This window comes from Lethenteron reissneri, chromosome 33 (assembly GCF_015708825.2).
Source record: "Lethenteron reissneri isolate LAM-NWPU_2019-01 chromosome 33, ASM1570882v1, whole genome shotgun sequence".
Lineage (NCBI taxonomy): Eukaryota > Metazoa > Chordata > Hyperoartia > Petromyzontiformes > Petromyzontidae > Lethenteron > Lethenteron reissneri.
The window spans coordinates 4,312,140-4,335,492 of record NC_083811.1 but is presented as its reverse complement, the minus strand read 5'-3'; the positions used below and the strand labels follow the sequence as shown (position 1 = coordinate 4,335,492).

At 44.7% G+C, this 23,353-nt stretch overlaps 1 protein-coding gene across 1 annotated transcript in view; it reads left to right on the top strand.

The window, feature by feature from the left end:
• ARL1 (ADP ribosylation factor like GTPase 1) overlaps nt 1-20,493 on the top strand; it is a 39,527-nt gene extending 19,034 nt beyond the window's left edge. Inside the window, exons 3-6 of the mRNA XM_061564340.1 lie at nt 14,748-14,829; nt 15,900-16,011; nt 19,365-19,543; nt 19,884-20,493. Coding sequence (XP_061420324.1) covers nt 14,748-14,829; nt 15,900-16,011; nt 19,365-19,543; nt 19,884-19,914 — 404 coding nt within the window. The 3' untranslated portion in view covers nt 19,915-20,493. The remainder of the gene's footprint in view (nt 1-14,747; nt 14,830-15,899; nt 16,012-19,364; nt 19,544-19,883) is intronic.
• Nucleotides 20,494-23,353: the final 2,860 nt, after the last annotated feature.

Genomic DNA, 23,353 nt, shown 5'->3' with positions numbered 1-23,353 from the left:
TAACTGCAAGGTGAGGATGAGATGGGGAATTTACCCCTGAGGCTTGGCGTTTTCATTTGCCGCGCAGAACGCTTGCCAGACATCAGAAGTGGAGGTCTGTACGATGGTGGCTTTTTGACCACCATCGGCGCCAGTAGCTGAAGCACGTGCCAGGGGGGGAAAAATCTTAAATGCTCACCAAAGAAGATCGTTAAGGTTTACGGCATTGCATGTCCAATAAAACACAGGGTGGCGGTAGACTGTGATGTGTTCTCCTGGAAGGAGCACTTGTGTTAATAATCTCTCCCCCGTTCACGAGAGCAGTGGAGGTGGGTAGATTCACTGCCACCGTTGTGCTTGGATGCATTCTTTTTTACAATGGGCGCTCAAATTGTCCTGATTCGTGTACCCATTGTCGCCCTTAAAATATCTCTGCGCTGTAGTCGGCAACGCATACAACGTGGCGCAAGTCTTAAATGCAGGTTTTGCAGGAATGGGATCCAATCTGCTCGACTGTATCGTGGTGTCAAATGCAAGGTTTACCCGTTTTGCAAAGGTTGGCGGCACATTAAAGGCAGATACTAATTTGCTCGTGCCATAAATGCGCAGTAAACTTGGTTTACGAACTGCTTAAAAGGCGCATTACTGTCCTTGAGTTGATGAGCAGTACAACTTCATGGCCTCTTATATTGCACATGTGCAGCCTTCATATTTATACATAATACTTATTTAGTTTTTTATAATCATGTAGAATGGTAATAGTAATTTAAGCATTGCTTGTGCAATGCAAAATTGGACTTCATGATAATTGTAGCACATACCTGTTCTCTCCGGTGTGGACCAATCAGTTTCAAAGACAATGCATATATTATCAGAGTTTTTTGTTTGCATTCTGACCACAAGTATTGTAGTTAATGCAGGCATGATTCCTTGTAAAAGGTTTCAGTGTTTTAACATCGTAACACCTGTTTTGTTGCCAGAAAAAAGAGAAAAACCTATTCTTACAAACCGGTTCTGTTCGAAATGGCGCACACGGTGACATATTTCCTGTATTGCCATATAGGCGATGGGAGCAGTGGGGAGTGCGGTGTGCTATGAATCTCATGACCTGAGTTTGATTCCAAGTCACAGTTAAAATTAGTGGCGAGTTGTATTTGAGCCAGTCTTGTGCCCCTCCACTAACCTGCACCGACCGGTGTAATGAAATATGGTCAAACAACTGACTTCACTGCCAGTATTTTAGAATTATTTAATAAAGCTGGGCAGGCAATTGTGACTTTATCCATTCTCTTTGGATAAATATGATTATTAAAGCTGGAATGATGCACAGGGTGGTGGTGTGGCCAGAAACATGCCTCCAGTGCTGATGTTTTCACACCGCAGCAATAACTAATTTAAAGGGATGGACCGGGAGAAATTTTGAATCTACTGGACACCGATTCTAGCTATGGCTGGGAATCTAAAATCATCTGGCTCATCATGCATTGCGCTTACTACTGAGTCACGACTCTCCACTCATATATGCAGAGATGTACAACAGACAAAGATACCTCCTCAATAGCTTTCACACATTTTTGGGGCAAGTCCTGTATGTTAGCGAGCACCTACGAAGGCCGGCACGACACGAGGGGTTGGCAGGCCAGGAATTGGCTCAAATGATCGTCACTGTTATTGGCCATGAGCAGGAATCAAGCTCGTGTCGCGGGGTGTGCTGCCACGCCCCTCAGATGTATAATTACTTTGCAACATACGCATGCCTAAAGTGGTGTACCACATGCAATGTGTCATTACATACTGTGCATGTCAGAATTGAAGCGACGTAAGTAATTGAGGCTCTAGCCCATTTGTGAAGTGTGTCCAGTCCCATTTGCAAGACAGTATTTATTGTTCAGAATTTTTGCAATCAAAAGCTTCAACTTCTAAACTATTCCTGCCAAGGCATGCCCTGAAACTTGATGCCAAATCATATGATGTGTATTTTGCTTATATACGTCTGTGGAACTTTTTTTACACCCTACATTGCCAACCCTCCATTTATTTGCTAAAGGCCAATATTAAGTTAGCATGAAGGGAGTTTGAGTTTAATGAACATCAATGATGTAAACCGCTTAAATAAAAGTGCCTTTGTTAGATTGTACGTGCCAAAAATTACTGCTTTTTTCAAGCCTGATCTTGAACATTCCAGAGAGCTGCACCCTTGCATAGCTTTTATTCCCACAAAAAATAAACACTGTGTACAGCCTGCAATTACTCAATAATGCTGCGACTGATTTTTTTGAAGACAGAAAAACATATTCACACTTTGCCACGAGTATTCCTTTTGTAGTCGGGTATCAAACGCGATCTTACGAAATGAGTTCAAACGCCCGCTGTCGTCTGTATCTTCACAGCAAGTACAACAGGACTGCAGGCATTGTCCTTCTCCCTCCAATCCCACTTTCATTCAGCGTGGCCCGTATGCGTAGGCGGTGCGTACGTGTACACGGGCGTGCGTGCGTAGCGTTCGCGACGATTGGTCGTGTTTCTGATGAAACACCTGTGGCCGGTAAAGCTTGCCCACGTGCTGCTGTGTACGTGTGTGCCTGTATGCACCAGTCATATGACCCTACAAAACGCGCATACCTGACCCATGCCTGAAGAAGCACTGATGGGCAGGCAGGCAGCACGCGTCACGCGTTGAGTTTTGGCCCTTGACAGTGATGGGGTGGGAGGCGGGGGAAGGGGGTGGTGTAGAATCTTGCAAAGGTTTAAAGGGAAGGGATTTGCAGATCACGATCTCCAAAGAATTACTGAGTAGAGTGGAGGAGAGGCGGGTGGGTGGGTGCGGGATGGGTTGCGTTGTGGTTGACGGGTCATGTGAGTGCACTGGCCCTGGTAAACAGCATGTGACCGCAAATTCGCAATCGGTTTACAAACCCACCAACTCATCCCACCCCACAGCCACGTAACATCCACTGAAATTTACGTTATGGCTCAATGAATGTAATAGCGTACGACGTTTCTACAGCCCTCAGCATCAGTTCACTGCGGTAGTGCAGGCCGTGGGGGTTGTTGTTTGGCTATACTTCGCCGCGCTGGTCGGTGCGGATTGGTGAGGCGCAGGAGTTTCAAGTCTGTTCTCTCGAAGTCAGGTTGCCAGGTTCACCATGCGGTGCGCAAACTACACTCCCACCACTCCACCCCAAAATGTAACGTTTGCCTATAATGTGGATGAATTGCATGCAAATTGTTCTCCTTGAGAAATTCTACCCATGTGCGCGAGACTATTAATTACATCCCTATGCAGGTCATATACCTGAGGTGTTACCCATTTGATTTAAAGCTTTCGTGACTGCAGGGATTCATATTCTTGTTTTTTTCGGTAAAGTCACGTAGAAGGAAATAACAAAATAATAAAAATATAAAACAATACAAATTTTCACGACGTTTCGACTGCAACACAAGCAATCATCATCAGGTGTGAAATCCACAGCAAGAAAATGTTGCAATATTTTTTTTCAAATTTTCTTGCTGTGGATTTCACGAGGGGGGGGTCAAAAATCGTCCAAAATCGCTCGACGTCATTTATGGACGGCCCCTAATTTATTTTTACGAGTATTAGTGTATACTGTACTTCCATGATGTGGAAATATGTTCAGTACTGTTGACAGAAGGGGAATTGTTTGTTCCAAATTAATTGTAGGTTATGTTGTGTTCTATATGTCATGAATGACTTAATGGAATCTCATTATACATGATGATACTGGGTAATTTTCTATGTTTACCTCCACCCCACCCAAATAACATTGCAATTGTGCTTTAAAAATGTGTTTCATGAGATGAAGACATTTCTATTTGAAACTCTGCAACCAGTCTTGTATCGCACGGTCATTAAACTAACTTGCGATAAGGCATCTTTATCCACGCTGACGTGCACACGTTTTAACGGCCTCCAAAGATTGTTCGAGTCTCGAGAGCTAAAATTAGACGAATTAAGTGCTAAATCGAATTTAACGTGACGCATTCTTCATCCATTGTTGATCAAGTTCAGACCATCGGCTTGTTGCATTTGTGAACCCAGTTTCATCGCAGCCGCCTGATACCCGGATTTGAATCCAGGTGGACTCAGGAGTGCCGCCTGCCAGGTCTTTAACGTCCGACTTGCCGGCAACGGAATAGTTTATTCAGTCGTCGCAAGAAATTAGCAGGCGTGGTTGGCCCAAGACGCTGAATGTTCCAGTGCCTAATATAATACAGCAGGGGGTCTCACTCGGCCAGGCATCCACAGAGGCCTCAATCGTATGATTTAAATGTTGGGAAAAAAAACTAAAGGCAATCGATGCATTTCTGCAAATCAGGCTTGCGATTCAATTAAATAAATATTTTTTTTTACATTGCCGTGACGATCAAGGACGCCACGACTTTCTGCAGGAGTTGTTGGAACCCATGAGATGTTAGGAATACGTAAGCCCAAGATTTATTTCTAAATCGACAAATGGATCCATCTTTATACCCATGAAGCCTATGTTACAACATTTACAACTGTGCACGTGTGTTGAGGAGTGGTATGCGTGTGTGTGTCTTTGCATAAGCGTGTTTTTACTATCTGTACGCCCCTATGAGCTGCAATCACCACTGCTGCTCCTCACACGCACAAGAAAAATGTTCCGGTACATTGAATTCTATACCCCGCCAGTGTTATTTTCAACCAAACTCCATCCCCAGTTTAAATTGCATGGTTGTGTTGTAAGAGAAAACAGAGATAAATGACTGCAAAGCCCAATTTTATTTTTTTACAAAAGTACAGCAAAAAGATTAAAAACCACTGTCATAGGAAAAAAAAGCCTATGACCCAAGCAAGAGGGATGCACACGACGTCCTCAGATGTTGGAAGCGGGATGGTGCATCTCGCTTGCCTGTGCGATGGCCATGCACAGCAGATGTCGCAGGCTAAGGAGCTTACGCACTGGGCAGTACAGCAAAATCCAATGTTGTACCGTACTTCTATAATCCCACATCTGCCTTCACTAACTGGCACTGACCAGCGTGGTGAGCTACGGTCACACAACCCTAATAACCTGCACGGCGTAGGGCGGGGGGGACGGTTTCGTCGAGCAGTGGATTGACAACGGCTTTATATTAAATTGGTATTAATTCAGTACTGTAGTACTAGGAACTGCAAGGTAAAAAAAAGTTTCCATTGCGTTCTGTAACAAGTTGCTTAAAGTGAGGGGGGCTTCACTACATTACGTGGCTGCTTTTAAAGGGCAGGTTTTAATGCATGCCTCGACTGAGACGCATCAGTGCCTACTGACTGTCCGCCTTCATGTTAGATCTACATGCAGATAGTTGAAAAAGGTGTTCTGGTAGTTTGCATGGCTATATAGATTTCGAAGACGATTTCGGTCGAAGGTTCGTAAAGACGGATTAGTTGTCCCCTCCACATTACGCCACGAATGCACGTGTGTGGATGTTTTAAAAACAAGACGTGCTGGCTGGATTGAATACTGAGAAGAGCCCTTGAATTTTTCTCAGTTCCTTAAAAAAATGGGGTGTGTGGGTATGTGCTTTTTTCCCCCCATAACATATCGCTAGCTCCTGGTGAATTGTTTTGCCACAGTTGGACAAGAAAGTTGAGGATTGGTAAACATTTCATGCAAATAAGTTTGCAATTTTCTGATGAACACACACGAGCACACAAAATGCTGATTGGCAGGCTTCACAACCACACATAATCATGGAGTGGTTAATAGTTCGTACAATAAAGGATTAAGTGATAGAAAATTATGTTAAGATTACGTAATCCCATTTAATTACGGATAAGAAAATGTACATCGATAAAGTAGAGAGAAATGTGGCAATACTTTAACTGCTACAACATTACACCCTTTTGTTACCAATAATCGTAAAGTGTTATCAGTGATGGGCTGTTCTCAAGAAGTGTACAAACCAATTCTTTACTAGGGTAGAGCAATATAACTACTCTTAATATGTGTTAAAATGAGGCATTATCCATAAACGAACACGGAATAAGAAACCAAAATGGACATATTTCTACCCGTAGCCAAGTTTCAAAAGCGCACGTCGTATCACTACACCGCATACTTTGCTGGCATTGTCCTCGGGAGACAGGAATATATAAATTTGCGACGAATGGCACAGCTCTCAAGGCTAGGGAGGACTTGAAGGACCGGTTACACCGTGCGGTTGTTTATGGGTTGCCTGCATTCCTGCCCGCATTTGGTAGTCACTTCCACGGATTTGACATGGAGGTGGCCTGACTGCACACGTGTCAAGTTCATTGGGCAAGTTGAAAGAATAGGGTGCGGATCCCCGTTTTTTTGTTTTCGCCCACGCATTGGATTCCTGATGATGGTTTTAAAAAAGAATCTGGCGTCAGAAATATATGCGTGAGCCACAGATTAAAGTTGCAGGCCCATTGTCAGTCCACTGCTGGATGAATGCCCCCAGCTCACGTGATTTAAATCATGAAGGTTGTTTGACCATACCTGACTACACTGGGCAGTGCAGGTTGATCAAGTAAGGTTGGCTCAGAACCATTTCAAATGTCAGTCACCACCATTAGCCATGGCCAGGAATCAAACTGGTGGCTAGGCTGATAGCACGATGCTTGTGAGCAATGTTTGCACTGAAATTATCATTAGTTTTTCTTGATGAACGTAATTATTTCCAGTTTAATGAACAGCGGGACTTGAAAAGTTCGAGGATAGCTTCAGCATTTAAATAAACAAATAGTGTGATTCATCGAACAATTCAATGTGCTCTCGTATGATGATTCTCTTTCTTATCTTACCCTTATCGTAAACAATGTCACTATGTCCTTATCTCTTCCTGTATATGTGCCAGCCATGCCATCAACAAAACCATTGTAACGCAATTGTACTTTCATTGTGAAACTGCTGGTTCATTGTTTCAAAAACATGAGCTATGATGGCATCCACACTGCACTAAGAGTACTACCAGTCCGATGGGACTAAGTTGAGGATGAGGGTTCTCTACATGTTGGCCAAAACTGTGGGTTGGTGTTCGATTACTGCCCCAACATGTAAGTTTGCAGATGATGAGAACAGTTGACATGTATCTATCGATTCACCTTTCCCCCATCTCCATCAGCTCCCCCCCCCCCACCCAGGCATTCGATAAGGCGTAGTATTTCAAGCCAATAATTTTATTCCAGAATCAATTATTTATTGTATCGTTTAATCGCCCCATCGTCATTGTTTATTGTTTTTGCCGTTTATTTGCCCAGCTTACCCAAGAATTTCACCAACAATAATTTGCATAGATCGTTAAAACCGGGTCTGCCATTACGAAAGCAATAACTCTCTTTTTAGAGCTTTTATTTTGTTAAATACAGAATACTTAAACTGTATCCAAGCATGCATTCCTGTTTGTAGATTGCCAATCATAAGTTTTTTTTTATATATATGGTTATTGTTTTGATCATTATCGCCGCTCAGAATTTTGTCCAGAGCGCAGGTATTTTTCTAGATAACTTTTTGGACATGCGATTCCCATAATCTTTCAAAGACTGGTCTGAAAAAGGAATTTACAGATGCAATCGTAGTGCTGCTCTTCTACATTCCCTAACGCCACTGGACTATAGAAACCAAAAACATAAGTAATTTATTTAAATAAGTTATATCTTAACATTCTTTGTCTTTTGTTTGCAAGGAAATGTTTTTCCACATCTATTTTGGAGTGTGCCCAGAACAATATTTGTTAATCTTTGGGGCATTTTAGGTTTGACAAGCATAGAACATAAAGGTGGATGGATAATGGGTTGCGATTTCAAAAGTATATATTTTTACGCATTTTTTTCTCCCAATAATGTTCCAACGGTGCTTTCAGTTGCACTGTAACGAGAGAGATTTCCATTCATATCTTCCACAGCGAGCAGCACATCACCTTGTGCCAGAGAACAGCCCCTAAAAACGGCATCCCAGAGGTCCTTTCAATCGCCTCTTATCCATCATAGAGCCACACGTTGTATATGCCTCATCCCGGGGTCTTGTGCCGTCAATTTGGGTCTTCTAACTCGAAGAAGAGCCTGTGACCGTCGCGTCCAGAATGCACCTGATTGGATTAGATCTGAGGGAAAGATCTGAGAGGCCAAGCAGAATTTGAGCCTGGTGTAGTGCTTGTACGGGTGACCACTATGTGCAAAAAGACTGGTGCAATCAGCATCAGTGAGGGCACTTTGGCAAAATCCTTTTTTCTGCACTCCCTCATTTATCAAACCACGTTGACTGGTGTGGTGAAGTCTGGTCAGATATCTCGCGCAGCTCACAAGGCAGCAAAGGACCATCCTGTTTGAGCCGCAGGAAAAGCTGGAAAAAATAACAATAATAATAAGCACATTTATTTAGCCAGCGCCGCAATTCATATGCAATGTCACAATGCCGAGGCCTGTGGACGATGATCGAGTGTGGAGGTGCCGGTGACTTTTGGTCTAAGTCCCAAAGGCTACGTAAAAAAAACGGTGTTTCAATATATTTTTGTAAAATCTTTCATGAGATGGGATGTGATCGAAGGTGATGGGGCAGAGCGTTCCAGGCCGATGGAGAGGCAGCTGGAAATGCTCTGCCGGCCATTACGGTTCTGGTCAGTGGAATCGCAAGCAGGGATTTGCTGTCCGATCACCGACGCCCGATCGGACTGTGAATTGTGAGCCGTCCAGGCAATTAGATGGGTGACTGCCCTGTCAGAGTCTGATGAGTGACGGATGCCACTGTGTACGCGATACGTTTCTGAATCGGCAGCCAATGAAGACCCATGAGTAATGCGTTAGAACTGTCACGATGTGATGCCTGGCAGATGACGCGGCGAAAAACAGGAGGTGGTGCAAGATGTGTCCCCTCTTGTCAATCCTCCATTTGACCCTCAAGGGGGAAATTTACCCAGCTCAAAACGACCACTGGAGATGCGACATTCGTTGTAATGTTCAAATTCGTTATTTATTAATGGAATCTTGGCTGGGCGAAGGGAAGGAGCAGTGGTGGGCGGAGGGGGCGGATGTTGGTGATTAATATTTACCCTTAACGCACTCCGTTGTGACACCCCAACTTGACACCCGCCCGCTGTCCCTCTCGGCCGATAGTATACCCTGCGCCATGGCAACCAGCAGTTATCGCTTTAGCAAGATCGTTGATGGGCTAAGGTGCTGTGGGGACACGGCGGTGCGGGGGGGGGGGTGCATCTGAGCGTAGTCCTGCTGCTCGTGGGCCCCCTCTCTCCCGGCTCACGCCGGTTATCTTGGCAGCCTGTTGGGCGGCCTTCGTTGCGCAATGCAAGCCAAACGCCCACTCGGTCGCATGCCATCACAGTGACCGTGAGATGAGGTCGACGTTTGGAAGTGAAAGCAATCTCTGCAAGGCTGTTTATGAGAACGTGCTGAAAACAACAACAACAACAAAAAGCTGCTTTTGTTGACACCTATTTATCCCACCTTTCCCCCGCAGAGATTTTATGAATTTTCACGAGTCGGGGTCACGCTTCGCTTGTGTTATTGTAGTATCGTGTTTGCGATCTGATTTGCATTGTTTCTTGTTCGAGTAGGTATGCTGCTATCGATACCCCCCACAGTGGTGTCAGTGAACTGTGCCAAGCCAGGATCCAAATTCAGTTCATAAATCGTTAAAAAAAAATTCCGAATATCTTTTGTATCGTTTCTCAATAAAGTGTTTGTTTGTCACCTTCGCGTAAATGTAATGCCTTATATGATTTGCACGGATCATACGTTCCTGATTGATTGTCACGTCCCCGATTGAATCCACGTGTCGTTTGGGTAAGAATGAATTTACATGAGTTAATAATCACATTCATTATTCTGTACCTATTATGTATGTCATTGGCTGTTTGAAAGAAGTTTTAAACGTATTTTACGTGAAAGAAAGACTTTGAATGTATTTTCATTTTCACTCTAATGATGTCACTGAAGGGTATTGCAGTCTCGTCACAGTGCCGTCACAAGAGTGAATCTCAAAGTCGCCTTTAAAGTCCTTTTCTCTTCCCTTTTTATCTCATCAAAAACTTTAAAAACTCCACCGGACAACTCCGGATACGGACCCTAAGTGCTGTAGCTACAATATCAGAGCAGTTTGTTTTGGTTCATGTTTTACCTTAAAATTAATTTTTCTTTACTGCGAGTTCTGATTTGCCTTGCCGTCTCAAGGGGAATGTTTTTAGCCGATGCACTGCAATAAAAAAAGTGGGGCTTTTCGTGGGGTTCTTCTGTCGACAGCATTTGTGGACAAAATATAATTAAGTGGATCGAAACTTAAGTAGTCTTCTCCGCAGTTCAGATTTTGAATGCTGTTTATTCTCATTTGTTGTATATTTTGCCCGTAATGTATTATTTCTGAACTTTCGATTTGATCTGTAATCACTTCCTTACTCTGAGTAATTCATCTAAAATGTCCCATTGTTCCGGCACCTCGCAATGTACTGCATGGGGGAGGCACTGTGTGAATAATAAACGATGATGGTGGCCATTTGCAGAGCTTCGGTACGAATTTACAAATGATGAACACCAAACGCTGATTGTCCATAAAACTGAGCTAAAAAGAAAAAAAAACCCATAATAGGCCATGTGTTGGGGCAACGGCCCGTATCCGAATGGAACATTCAAGTGCCAAGCAGACATTCAGTTTCTGGACATTGGGTTTGCTCGTTTGCATAGAGCCGTTTGTCTTGTTTCGACGGCTGTGGTGGTGTGGAGGCCAGGTCACTGGTTTAAGGGCCACGGTGCTGCTGTCGTGTCTCAAGCGTGTCTCTGCCCGAGCTCGTCAACTCTATTCATGAGTGTGCGTTCACACGATTTGCGTTTACCCAGGCATGCACGCTTGCGCCCGATTGTAAAAACAAACAGCACCGTGTGGCGTACGTGAGTGTGCGCACACCGTGTCTGCACCGACAGCTATGTCGCGCAATCTAGGGCTCGTCATTGCCACGACACGTTCTTTTTTCCAACATGACGGAAAACTAAAACGTATTACAGCGAATACGTGGAACATGCTGTAATGGTATTATCATTAGCACGTTGGACTTGCAATCCGTAGGTCACCGGTTTGATCTTCTGATGCGGATGCTGTCGTTATAAGCAACAATGGGCACGTTTCTTAAATCCCTTCCCCTCTCTACCCCACCTCTCCATCCAGCAGTATAAATGAGTCCACCGTAGGTGTGGCATGGTGGACGAAAGCGTGTGGGTACTCCCACCACTACCAAGACATTTGGCCAGCGTGGAAGAGTAGGTCAGCATACTCCCGAAAGGGCCCACCAGAACTCCCTGTAGCGGAGACCCTTCCACCAGCAGTGGCCTGAACAAGCAGTTGCAGGGCTGCGCCTTTGCCATTATTCATAAATACTGTGGACCCTATAACAAAAGCAATGAGTCCAGAACGGACAGCCTTTAAGCCAGACTCTAACTGCCCCGTGCAAGTACAAACACACATAGCACACAGGAGACCCAGTGCCTTTGCTTTGACCACAAACACAGTCAGCGTCCCCTTGTCAAGTTAATCCCTCATCATTTCTGTGTTGCTTGCTGTTTGATCAGCGTATATTTTATTGCCTCTTACAGTTCAGGCCAAAATACTGGGAAGCTGAGTGTAGAAAGTTTTACCACTGCTGGTGTCGAATGGTCCCCCCCACCTCTAATTGTCTCACTGTTGGCATTCATTTAAATACATAATTTGCATAAGCAAGTCAGGGTAATGCTGCCTGCCAGAAAGGAAGTGCGTGCTGTAGCAGGTGGTGTAAACATTTTTTGGCTTGGACGAAGCAGAAAGTGCATTGTCATTTAAGCATTTCAGTGCCTAGATTTTTGGGTGTTGTGTGTGACACGCTCGCATGGCAGGCATGCGTGCTATTCTATGTTTGAATGGGGATTTGTTCCTATCGCATCAGCACGGACCATTTGAGTGGCCCTCCATTTTTGTCAGAATTATGTCGTACGGCAACGTTCTTTTGGCAATCTTTCAATATTTGTCCCGAGTTATACATTGCTTACTGCTCTGCTTGCGACGTGATCCATGGTGTCGCCCCAGCTGAAACACGAGCCACTTTTTAAACAAAGTGGTTTTGAGTGAAATCCAAATTGCTGCTGAAATTTGGATTTCGCTCAAAACCACTTTGTTTCATTGCCGCCAAGATTCAGAAATTTGAAATTTTACTAAGTATGTAACGTGCTGGTGCAGAGGTTGGCGAACTGCACTTTGAATCTTCTTAATGCAGATTGATTCCCGCTCATGCGTAACATAAATGGCAAGTGATATCTTAACTGCCCCCCCCCTTCGCCAACCTGCATTGACCAGTGTGGGGAAGTATGGTCATACCGGCCCTCGTGACTCACACGGCATGGGGTAAACCTTCACCCAGCCATGCATTGACAAAGGGACTGTACGATAAAAGATAAAACGTTCGAGATTTTGTTTTATATGTGTACACGTAAATACATTTTTGTGCTTGCCGTTTCTACACCGTCCCTCAGTGCTTGTGTTCATGGTTGGATATCCAAGTTGGCACGCCGCTGACAACCGGCGTTCACACCTGGCTCACATCTTTAATTTGACTCGGCTTAAACTGTGCGTGCCCATTGCAGGTGTGTCAACAGTGGCTTGGGCAGACAAAGCTGTGGCTGTGGTGCTGGCCTGTCTGTTCGCCCATGTGCCACTCCAACATCAATGGTCGCTCACAAACAGCAATTCTTGAATGGTGTGACCACACCAGCACCGTTTGCTTGTGCGTTTGTGTGTGATTTGATATAAGTAATCTCGTCAGAAACTCCCCAATAGTGCAACTTGTGCCCAGTTTTCACGCCGTGTATTAATTGGGCATACATAGGGGCCACCCTTCCCCACCATCCCACCCACGCAGCTTTGGTTTTGTGCTGCAACTGAACATTTTTTTTTCCATTCACCGTTTAGACCAAATGACCCCTGTCTGAGGTCAATATTGCATACACACAGGCCGAGAAGACATAGTGTGGTCATTTGTGCTTAGAGTGAGTGTCACTGTCGCATGAAATTAACGTGCAAAACACGCTAATTATAATATTACTCGACTATGTTCTGCTGACGTTTGTTCTGCTGCCTCGTAAACTTTCCTTTAAAAAGGTAGAAACTGTCTATCATTCTTTTTGCAGATATAGCTGACAATGTAACTATGGAATATGTACAATAGCTTGACATGGCTGTCCCCCCAAAATAGAAGGTAGTCCACTGGGCAAGTGTACGCATCAAAATGGTGCTTTTTACTTAGCTGAGCAGCTGTCCTTTGACTCCCAACAATAACGCTGCTCTTCTGTCCCGAAATCGCAATGCTTTTAACATGACTCGAGTACAAACTCTCCCGCATACAGAGCTGCTTCATTGGGCACGTTACATATGCCGCCAGTGTCGACTTACCTAAATATTTGACTAAAAAAATGTAATGCCATTTGCACAACGTCTACAACTGTTACAGTGAGAGCTCGTGCTACAGCCACTGGCGGTGAGCACCGCTTATTTATGGATGCATGTGTTTGGCTGTCAAGTTCATTGTACAAGTTATAAATTTAAAATGTTGGTACACACGTAATTTACGTGTTTGCTGTACGTGTGTCACTTAACACCCAATGACACCTTGGCAAATGAGATGTTCCATCCGAAGGGATGGCCAGATGAAATAAGTTCTATCATAAAAACATCTCTGATTTTTCTTTTTTATATATTTGGTATAATTGATTAGACTTTTTCACTTTAAAAGAGGAAGTTTTAAAATTGTCAAATAAATAATCTTTTATTAATGAGCAAACATGTACAGTACTGACTGCACAACATCTCAAACTGCAGCTTGTGTAAAATAACCAGTGAGATGGAATCATTGTTGATGTCTATCTATCACACATTCAAATCTCTGAACCTGTTGACAAACTCGGTCGAGGAGAATAATTTTTGTTAAAAAATCTCTACATTCCGCAAGTCCTGACGACATTGCTTATTGTCAACGAGACTTTGTAACACATTCGCCAACCTGCACCGTGCAGTGACGTCATCAAACAACTCCCACTGCCCGCACGACGTAGGCAAGGGCCCTCATCCAGCCGTGGATTGACAAAAGGGCTGTACATATACGTGTGCACAATTGTATTCTTTCTCGTAATAATTCATCATTTTGATTTGCAACGCAGCGTACAGTAGTAGAGCAACTCGGAGGCAACTCAGACAGCAGCACCCAGGTGGCAGTGAGCCAACGATTGCCCAAGACTGTCCATGAGCTCGGTTTGATTTAGCCCTGACATAAATATGTTGGACAATTTGTTATCTACTTTCTAACCCAGGGGTCGGCAACCAAAATATCAAGAAGAGCCTGTTTTTTTTAATTGGGTAAAAACAATTTCAAGAGCCGCAGTGCATGCGAGTACGAGACTGTGGTGCTTGATAAGTAACATCTCGAAACAATCCTTAAAGAGCTGCATGCAGCTCCAGAGCCGTAGGTTGCTGACCCCTGTTCTAACCTTCCCCTCCCACCCACTATCGATTAATGTTGTACTTAATACATTGTTTGAAAAGAGGTGACATCTATCTCATCAATGCGCGTGTACAGGCAATTGAATCTGTTACTCGAGTTGGTCAAAAATCAGCTGGCCGCTTTCTCCTCTAGATTATTGATGTTAAACTACCGTGGCTCATGACTGATGATGATGAAATATGTCAATGGCTTTAAAGCTGTTTCATTGTGCGTCTCTCTGTGTTTCTCCACTCCCTCTGTTTTGTTCTCCCCAGCCATTGGATTCAATGTTGAGACTGTGACCTACAAAAATCTGAGGTTCCAAGTGTGGGATCTTGGAGGACAGACCAGCATCAGGTGAGGTCATCGGGCACGGCTGTCTCCTCTTGGCTGTAAACCAAATGGACATCACTGCTGCCTGGCTAATAAGGCCATTTGTTTGGCTCTTGTAATGTCCTATGGCAAGCCATGTTAAAGAAATCGATTGTGGTGAATATGTATGGAGTGCTTGTAGATGTAAAAAAAGGTGATCAACAAACTATTAAATGAGGTACAACACTTTAAAAGTAATAACGTAAAATGTAAACATCGTACAACTATATGGAAACATTTTGGCAACGAGCATATGATGTATATTTCACATTGCTGGCTCATGCTTTATAATATAACTTTGTTTTGTGTCTCCTTCAGTCCTCTGTTCATATAATTGTAGCTTATATTGCATGATCCTTGGAATGCACATTTAATAGTGCAATGTCATTCATTTATTGAAGACCACTTCATTGACTCTGAAAACTATTTTTCAGGAGGGTCCTGCATTGGAATGTTGGACAAATCCATATCAAAGAATAAATCACATCGAATGCACCCAATCTCATCAGATATTGGGACCTAAGCAGGTTCAGCCTGGTTAGCACCTGAATGGGAAACTGCTGAGGAATAGCCAGGTATTGTAGCTTTGGGTTGCCAAGTGGACGGGAGATGGCACTTCGGCAATGTAATCTTAATCCCATCTGTGTGGATCTTTCAGAGTTATCCCCTTCCATGTTGGATTTCTAGGTCCTCTGATTTATTAGCAAATGATAAACACCCAGCTACCCGAGTTGGGTTCCTGGCCTTGGCTAACATCAGTGGCGAGTGGTATCCGAACTGGTCGTTTGCAACCCCCAACCCCCTTCGCCAATCCACGAGCATGGTGACATAGGGCCCAACAGTCCCCATAACTAACACGGCGTGGGGAGGCCTTCATCCAGCAGTGGAGTGACAAGATCTGGGCATATATATAAAAAATAATCGGCTAAATTTCCCAGTGCAGGATCCTTCTGAAAAAGTCTTGAGGCTCGCCAAGGCTTGCCTGAATGAACTCGTGACGTTTATTACTAGTTTTACTCTTATGCCTCTCCGATGTTAATGTCCATCTCACGCAGGCCTTACTGGCGCTGCTACTACTCGAACACGGACGCCATCATTTACGTGGTCGACAGCTGCGATCGTGACCGCATGGGTATCTCGAAGTCTGAGCTCGTGGCCATGCTGGAGGTGAGCTGCGTGCGCTTTTAGTTTGCAGTTATGTTTGCGGGTTTGTTTCTGCCTCTGTTAACCACAGTTTGCATGTGTGCGCCCACGTCTGTATACCAGCGTTTTTGAACATTTGTATGTCACAATTGTGCAGAAAATTAAATACTCACAGGTTAAGTGTGTGTGTTTTACTTTGAGATATTTACCCATCTACAATCGTACAGTGCTTTACCGTTTCTGGCGATTTGATTGAGGTCTGGTTGAATGTTAATCGAGCTATCGTAAGTGCTGACCAGGTAAGATTATGCTGCATTGAGATAAACGTTAGCCGTTGCGGTAAGTTTTTTTTCCAGTGTGTGCCGGCTGTGCCAACTGTGGTTTTATTGGCAATAGATCCGTGGGACCGTATACTTCCACAACCGGCCTGAGGCACAGCGAGTTTCACATGCCCTTTCCCAATATCTTGCGAAATATGAACGAGGCCCTGTGAGAAATTGCGTGCTTCACATCCTTGCTGTCCAGCATCTGTCGAAATGGTCGGAACTTTTAAAGGGAACCCGTCTCTCATCCCGGCGCGTAACCCTAACCCATTCGCGTGGAATTTGCCGGCCAGTACCACTGAAACAGACTTTATTTTAGTTTTCGAACGTGTCAAAAATATGTTTGTCATGCAAAGACAAGACATTTCTAAAGCTATAGGTAGTTAAACATGATGGCCAAGTTTTTTGGCCAGGTAGATGCAAATCTTGCACTTTGTGAAGATAATGTGGATGATGACAGGATAAAATGCAGTGACACTTATGTACTGCTCCCCTTATGCAAACTACCGTCATTCCTTCCGCCTGTTCATGTAAAGACGAATGCTTCATCTTAACTTTGGAGCTTTCGTGACTGCAGGAATTATTCTTTGGTTCTTTCTTTTCTTTATACGTGACTTTACCGAAAGAACCAAAGAAGAATGCTTCATCGTTGCATTGCCGTGACTTTGCGCACCTGTTCAAAATAATGACTCTCATCATAGCCCTTATTTCCGCACATCTCGCTGCCAAAGTGCCTTTAGTTGTTTTTTTTAAGACTTTCATTTTGAATTGGGCTTCGACATTCTGATTCACAGCACGTGTACTGTTTTGTGGATACTTTTTCAGGGTGTGGATCGAGATTAACAAATATAAAATTCCCATGCATCGTTGATGAGTATTTAAATATTTTCCACTAGATCAACCCACAATTACGGCCGTATTCCCCGTAATCGAACTCGTGGCAGCGTGAACAGTTTTACACGTGTGTGATAGATAAATAAACCAATTGCTGGTCCTGGTGCGCAGAATACAAGCCAGCGTGTTTTTTATTTACGTTAACACTTAAAAAAGAGGCGTCAGAAATTACGAGTGGGATTTTCACAAACCTGGATAGGCATGCGTTCTTGTAACTGTGGCGTGCGCGTTGTGTTGTGAAAGTAATTCGTGGAGTTTCTGTGCTTCAGCTGGTCGTGGTTTTGGTTTGACATGGCCGGACGAGGCGTGCGAGGCGGTGATAACCGTGCGGGCACGGACAGTTTAGGGAAGTGAAATTGTGCTTGCAGAATGTCGAGCTCTTGTTCAACTCTAAATCTCCCCAAATTGCAGTCGCATTTTTTCGATGCCAAATTATTATTTTTTTTTTTTCTCTGCGTGTGGCTGGTCATTCGCTGGACGTGGAATAAGCTTCGGCGGACAAACTGCGAATGCGTCTTAGTGCGTCTTCACAATTGCACAACCCAAGAGCTTGAGTGTGCCTTTGAGACGTACAGAGCGAGTGCTTTATTTTACGCTTTGGCTAGGAATGGGTTAACGTGGATGTTTGGCAAAGAATGGTAGAAGTAGGCTATTAAAAGTGTCCACATTTCACTCTGTGCGATGTCGTCACTGCCAAAATAGGGACACGCTTATGAAAATGTTTTAACGAGGCCTTTAAAAGTTTTACTGGTGCCGAAATTATAATTTCTAAGGAGAGGATTCTTCTGCAGAATGGCATCATGCGAGCTTCTGCATTTACGATCGCGAGATCGTAATCGGGTGCTTGAGGTAAAGGAATGCGTGCTACGAGATCGGTTTTACTTGATCTGATAGCATTGATGCACTTGCAATGCTGACGTGGGTTGCCTTGATGTAGTTCCCTCGCTCTATTCCCAGAAGTAAACGTGTGAGAGAATTGAGACGGACAAATAAGTATTAACTTGAGGTTGAAGGCACCTGCCCCCTCGACATTGAGAGCTTGTGATGTGAAAGAAATGCGTGGGCCCCTCCTGCAAAAATCACTGACCACTTCTGGCGAACCATGTTTGTGGTGTGTATGCGCTGCTAGCTTGACAGCAAACATTGCTGATTTTGGGCTGATAAAATCAAAATTGAACCAAACGCTGTGCGTTTTTGAGAACGTTTGTTGTGTGTCAAATTGTTTATTTTACAAATAATGGAAATGTTTAGCTTTCTTTGCACTTGGAAAAAGTACTTTTGATTGTCTGCATTTGCATTTTTAAATATGCAAATGAAGATTTAATCAAACATTAGATTGCAGATGCTAAGCAGGAATGGAGACTGGATAGTTCTTGGATGGGTGCCCAACGTGTATAAAAACGGGTGTTTTATATTGCTCTAGGGCAAGGTTGACAGCCAAATACATTGTTGTACTGCACTATGCTCCAACGTCTGTTCCTCACCTTCACCAACCTGCACTGACCAGCACAGTGCAGTGTGGTCAAATATCCCCCCGTGACCCACAAGGTGCAGGAAGGCTCTCTTCCAGCACTTGATTGACAGGAGGGCTATATAAGAAGATAATAAGTCACGGTGTGTGTGCGTGTGTGCATGCCAATGGGATCTGGATGGACAAAGTCCCATCAGTAAGTTCTTCTGACAGGCGGGGTTGCATTGGCTGTGTCATGTCGCCTATATGCCCAACTACCACAAGCCTTAAGCAGCTTCCGTTTGGCCAGATCAAGGGGGTTAAATGGGTACGGCACAGGCTGGAGAAGAGATGGGCCGATGCGGTACAGAAGGATGCGGAGCTGATTGGGGTTTCCGATGGCTGGTGCCAGCAATGTCAAGATCGCCCTTCCCAATAATAACGGAGGGCAGGAAACTGATTCTCACAATGAGCAGGGCATTGGCTGAGTAAAACATCGCAAGTTGACACAGTGCGGAGCACCGATGGTGCATTTTCCACTCATTTCAGTCCGTTAACCTGTAACCTATGGGTTTCTCCCATGACCTCCTGCCGGAAGCGAGCCTTTCACGGGGCCTCAGTGCACCTACCCTGGCACAATTGTTATGGCGACGTCACTGTCACGTAATGGCGCGAATGGCGGCTGTTGCTGTGTGTGCCAACCCCTGCAGGAAGAAGAGCTGAAGAAGGCCATCCTCGTGGTGTTCGCCAACAAGCAGGACATGGAGCAGGCAATGACACCCACCGAGGTGGCCAACTCGTTGGGCCTGTCCGCCCTGAAGGACCGCAAGTGGCAGATCTTCAAGACGTCCGCCACCAAGGGGACCGGGCTCGATGAGGCCATGGAGTGGTAGGCCCTTTTGCGAGCAACTCACAAATATGACATCTGGCACCTTTTCTCTCCCAAGGTTCTGCATGCACATCTTCGCATCCTGGGAGCATGACCTCTTTCCATCGCCGCAGCCACCCATAAAGTAGAGCAGTTGCTGACTATGCCACAATAGCTGTTGCTGTCACGAGCACCTCTGTTACTCATGCACTTGTCAACGGAGGACAGGTGCAGTTTGAATGAAGCAAACAGCGATGCTCCTTTGTGCTAGTGAGCTCAAGGTAAATGTAGGTTGTGTACTTTGCCTCCTAATACGCGGTGTTCTGTCGCCTTGTGTGTGTGCGTGTGTGCGCTTCGACAGGCTGGTGGAGGCTCTAAAGACGAGGCAGTGAATACCACTGGAGTGAATTAATCCTTTGATTCCACCAAGTCCACGATTATGTAAAGTATCCTTCGTATCTGGAGGTGACCAGCCGGGTGCCCCAATCCCACGTGTGTACAGGGTTAAGGTGCAAGAGAATACATTGTTGCTGTTTAAACCTCATTGGAAGGTCACATTCCGTGTCCTTAAAGAATGACTTTGGGTTTCTGTTTTTGCCTATCGGTCCCTCGTTTTCAGCTGTATAAATGCGGTGGATGTGTCATGATGTGGCATTGATGCATGCGTAGATGTGAGCCTCCATTAATGCATCTTTATTTGCAACTGGAGATGTGATATTCTCTGGAGCTTATCGCTAACACCATTAGTGTTGAGGATATATATTTAACGTCCAAACTGACATCACCGAAAACTAAAACGTGACCGTGCAACACTTTTCTTCTTCTTCTACTACTTATTCTTGGCCATTTAAAAAATAATTCCTGAGGTCTGTGTTCATGTCTTTGCTTTTGTAAGCCTGGTGTCTATAGCTAGCTGTCCACTGCAACGTTTTGCGTTACTCTTCAATAAACAAGTTTTCGATTTAAAGGCACACCTGGGTGGTTTCTTTGTATTTTATTCTGCTAAGTTCAACTAATGAGCGTCACAATTCTCTGCCGCTCCGCTCGTCATTCGTGCACAGACATCCAACGGGTGCGTAATGAGAGGCAGGCAAATTGCACGCTTTTGTTTTTGAAATATTTTGGCTGTCCCAGGTTCTGAGTTCTCACTTGTTCCGTAAACGTTAATTGTTGCAATGATGCCTGATTACTTTTCAGCTGCCCAGTTTTCTGTCATCCCCCCCCCCCCCGAACTACGACCAGGCCTATCCCAATACCTCCTTATCAATATCCCTTTTGTTTTACTGCATCGAAACTACAATAACCCAATTCTTTATTTCAAATTGCTATCATACTATGTACAATTTTATGAATGCTGTAAAACGCCTTGCTAAAGACACTCTGTACATCCCTTTAAGATAAGATTCTAAATTACTAAATTATTCTCTATCCCACATATAATAATGCTAACCCCTGAATCCCATTCAATTAATTGTTGCGATTCACGTTTGCGATGAGATTCAATTATCAATTCTTTAATTTTTTACAGTGTGCTGAATGTAGTGGCCTCTAGTGGCTGGAGGAGTCCTCAATCAACTAAGTGCAATGTGTACACCGACAGTGGTTCTTGCATATAAAACTATATCCATGTATTGTTCGCTTGAGAATCTGTTGATGAATTGATGCATCGCTACACGACTAGTCATTATTGGCCTCCTCTTACAGCAAGGACATGAAGTGGCTGTCCATTGTGTTTTTGCTTAATTCATACCAAATGTTGGTCGGCATGACGTCCGACGTTTCGTTCCACGTCCTGGGAGCTTCTGCAGCAAGCGAGTAAATGGCAGAACCCGAAAACACATCCGAAAGCTTATACAGCACAACCGCGAGAAAACCTACGCAGCAGCAGCAGCACCAGTCTTCGGTGTGTCTCGGGGGAGCCATCTGCATCACAGTTTGGTGGAGGTCCAGAAAACGGCACGGTGAAAGTTGACACGGTGCCGGATTGAGCATTATTGACATTGGGAAATAAACGGCAAACACGACGCATTAAAACCTCATAGAAGCTCTGCGTAACAAGCATGAAACCAGTCCCGGTGGGGTCTTTTAACCAAAAATATGTCCTCAGAAACAAACTTTTTAGCAGTTTGCACGCGTGCAGTGGCGTTTGGTGTGTCTGTGTACACGTGTGTACTCTTGCAAGCATGAAGGCGTACGGGTCCAGTTGCTTTTAAAAGGTTTTTTTTCTTTAAGGGTTTTGAGCGATTGCGAAATTGCGCGTTTTATTTGTGACATCCAATTCCTCCTGGTCACGCCGACCCAGGCCGAAGGTGTCCACTTCGAAGACGCGGCACCTCGCGTCTCCATGGACCCGTGTTTTGCGAGCGTCGTGCATCGTACTTGTTTTTTTTATCATCAACAAACTCGATAACACTTGGCCACCTTTACTTGATTGATCTTAGTTTGTCTACACTGCTAATTATTGGTCGCTCCACTTACTGTGAGCCAGGGTCCTTCGCATAAACTACAAGAGCTCCGTCGAATTGCGTCTTGAATTGAATGCGTCCTCCGGTGAAGGAATTAACACGAATGACTTTCAACGTCCCTTTGCACCCATTGACGGTAATTCCATCCTGTTTGCGTGCAATATGTACGCTCTACATATGTGTTTGTGTACGGTGGGGAGTGGTAGTGCAGCGGTTAGCTCGTTGCGCGATGAACCCGGTGACCCGAGTTCGATTCCCGCTCACGGCCATCAAGACCAGTGACGAACATCTGAACTGGTCATGGGTCTCCCCTAGGTCGACTCGGCCTCAAGTGAATACCTGGTGTGTGTAAACATCGCCACGAGGGAGACAAAGGCGGTAGGGCGTAGCGATAACCACCCAACCCCCCTGTGTACCGTGCCAGCCTTTATCGGTGCTCGTAAACAGCACTTTGCCCCAACAGTCTTGCAGAAGTTCTTCAGGGGTTCTTTGTCTTTTTGTGCATACATTGTCTGCGGAACATTTGTGAAAGCAGACCTATAATTTTGTTTATATTGCTCATTCAAGTAGCAGCCACAGTATTTTGAGAAAGACGCCTGTAAAAAAAAAAAGCCCCCTGCACAACTTAATTGTAGGCCTACTTCGACGCCCCATCTGTGGGCACTAATAACATCGTAATGTTGCTGGGAGTTATATTAGACTCGCAAGACCCTTTCACCACCCCCATATATACACGCAGACGCACTATCGTGTACAGAGAGTATGCAGACAACCAATGTAACCTGTGCGGTGCATTGGCTCGCACACTGCGCCGTGAAGTCGGCCACTTCGGCTCTATTCTTGGGCACAGCTAGCATCGGTGGCAAGTGATATCTGAAACCTACCTCCACACCCGCCCCCCCAAACCACCACCACCACCTTCACCAACCGGCGTGGTGAAGTAGGGTCAAACAACCTAATTCACCATTGTGGCGTTGGGGAAGCCTTCATCCCAATGATTGGTGGACAAAGCGATGTAAATGATCGAATGCTATATTTTAATTGCGTACAAAGCTCCTGATGGAAAGTGGAGTGTCCAAACAAGACGAACATGTACAAACATGCCCATTGAATGAATGTCCCCGGGCAAGCTAAATGGTCCGTGGCTCAACTTGAGACTGCCCTGCCTACAGACGTTATTGTACATAGTGATGGGGATAGAGTTGGTGAATGTGGCCCAGCGGGGGGGGGGGGGGGGGGGGGGGTGGTGTACATGGAGAGTAAAGAAAGGCACTGTGTTTTGGTGACATATAGCCCAGGTGCTGTAATGAGGCCACTCAGTGGGGCATTATTTTGACCCTTCAATCTAAAATGCAATTGCACACCG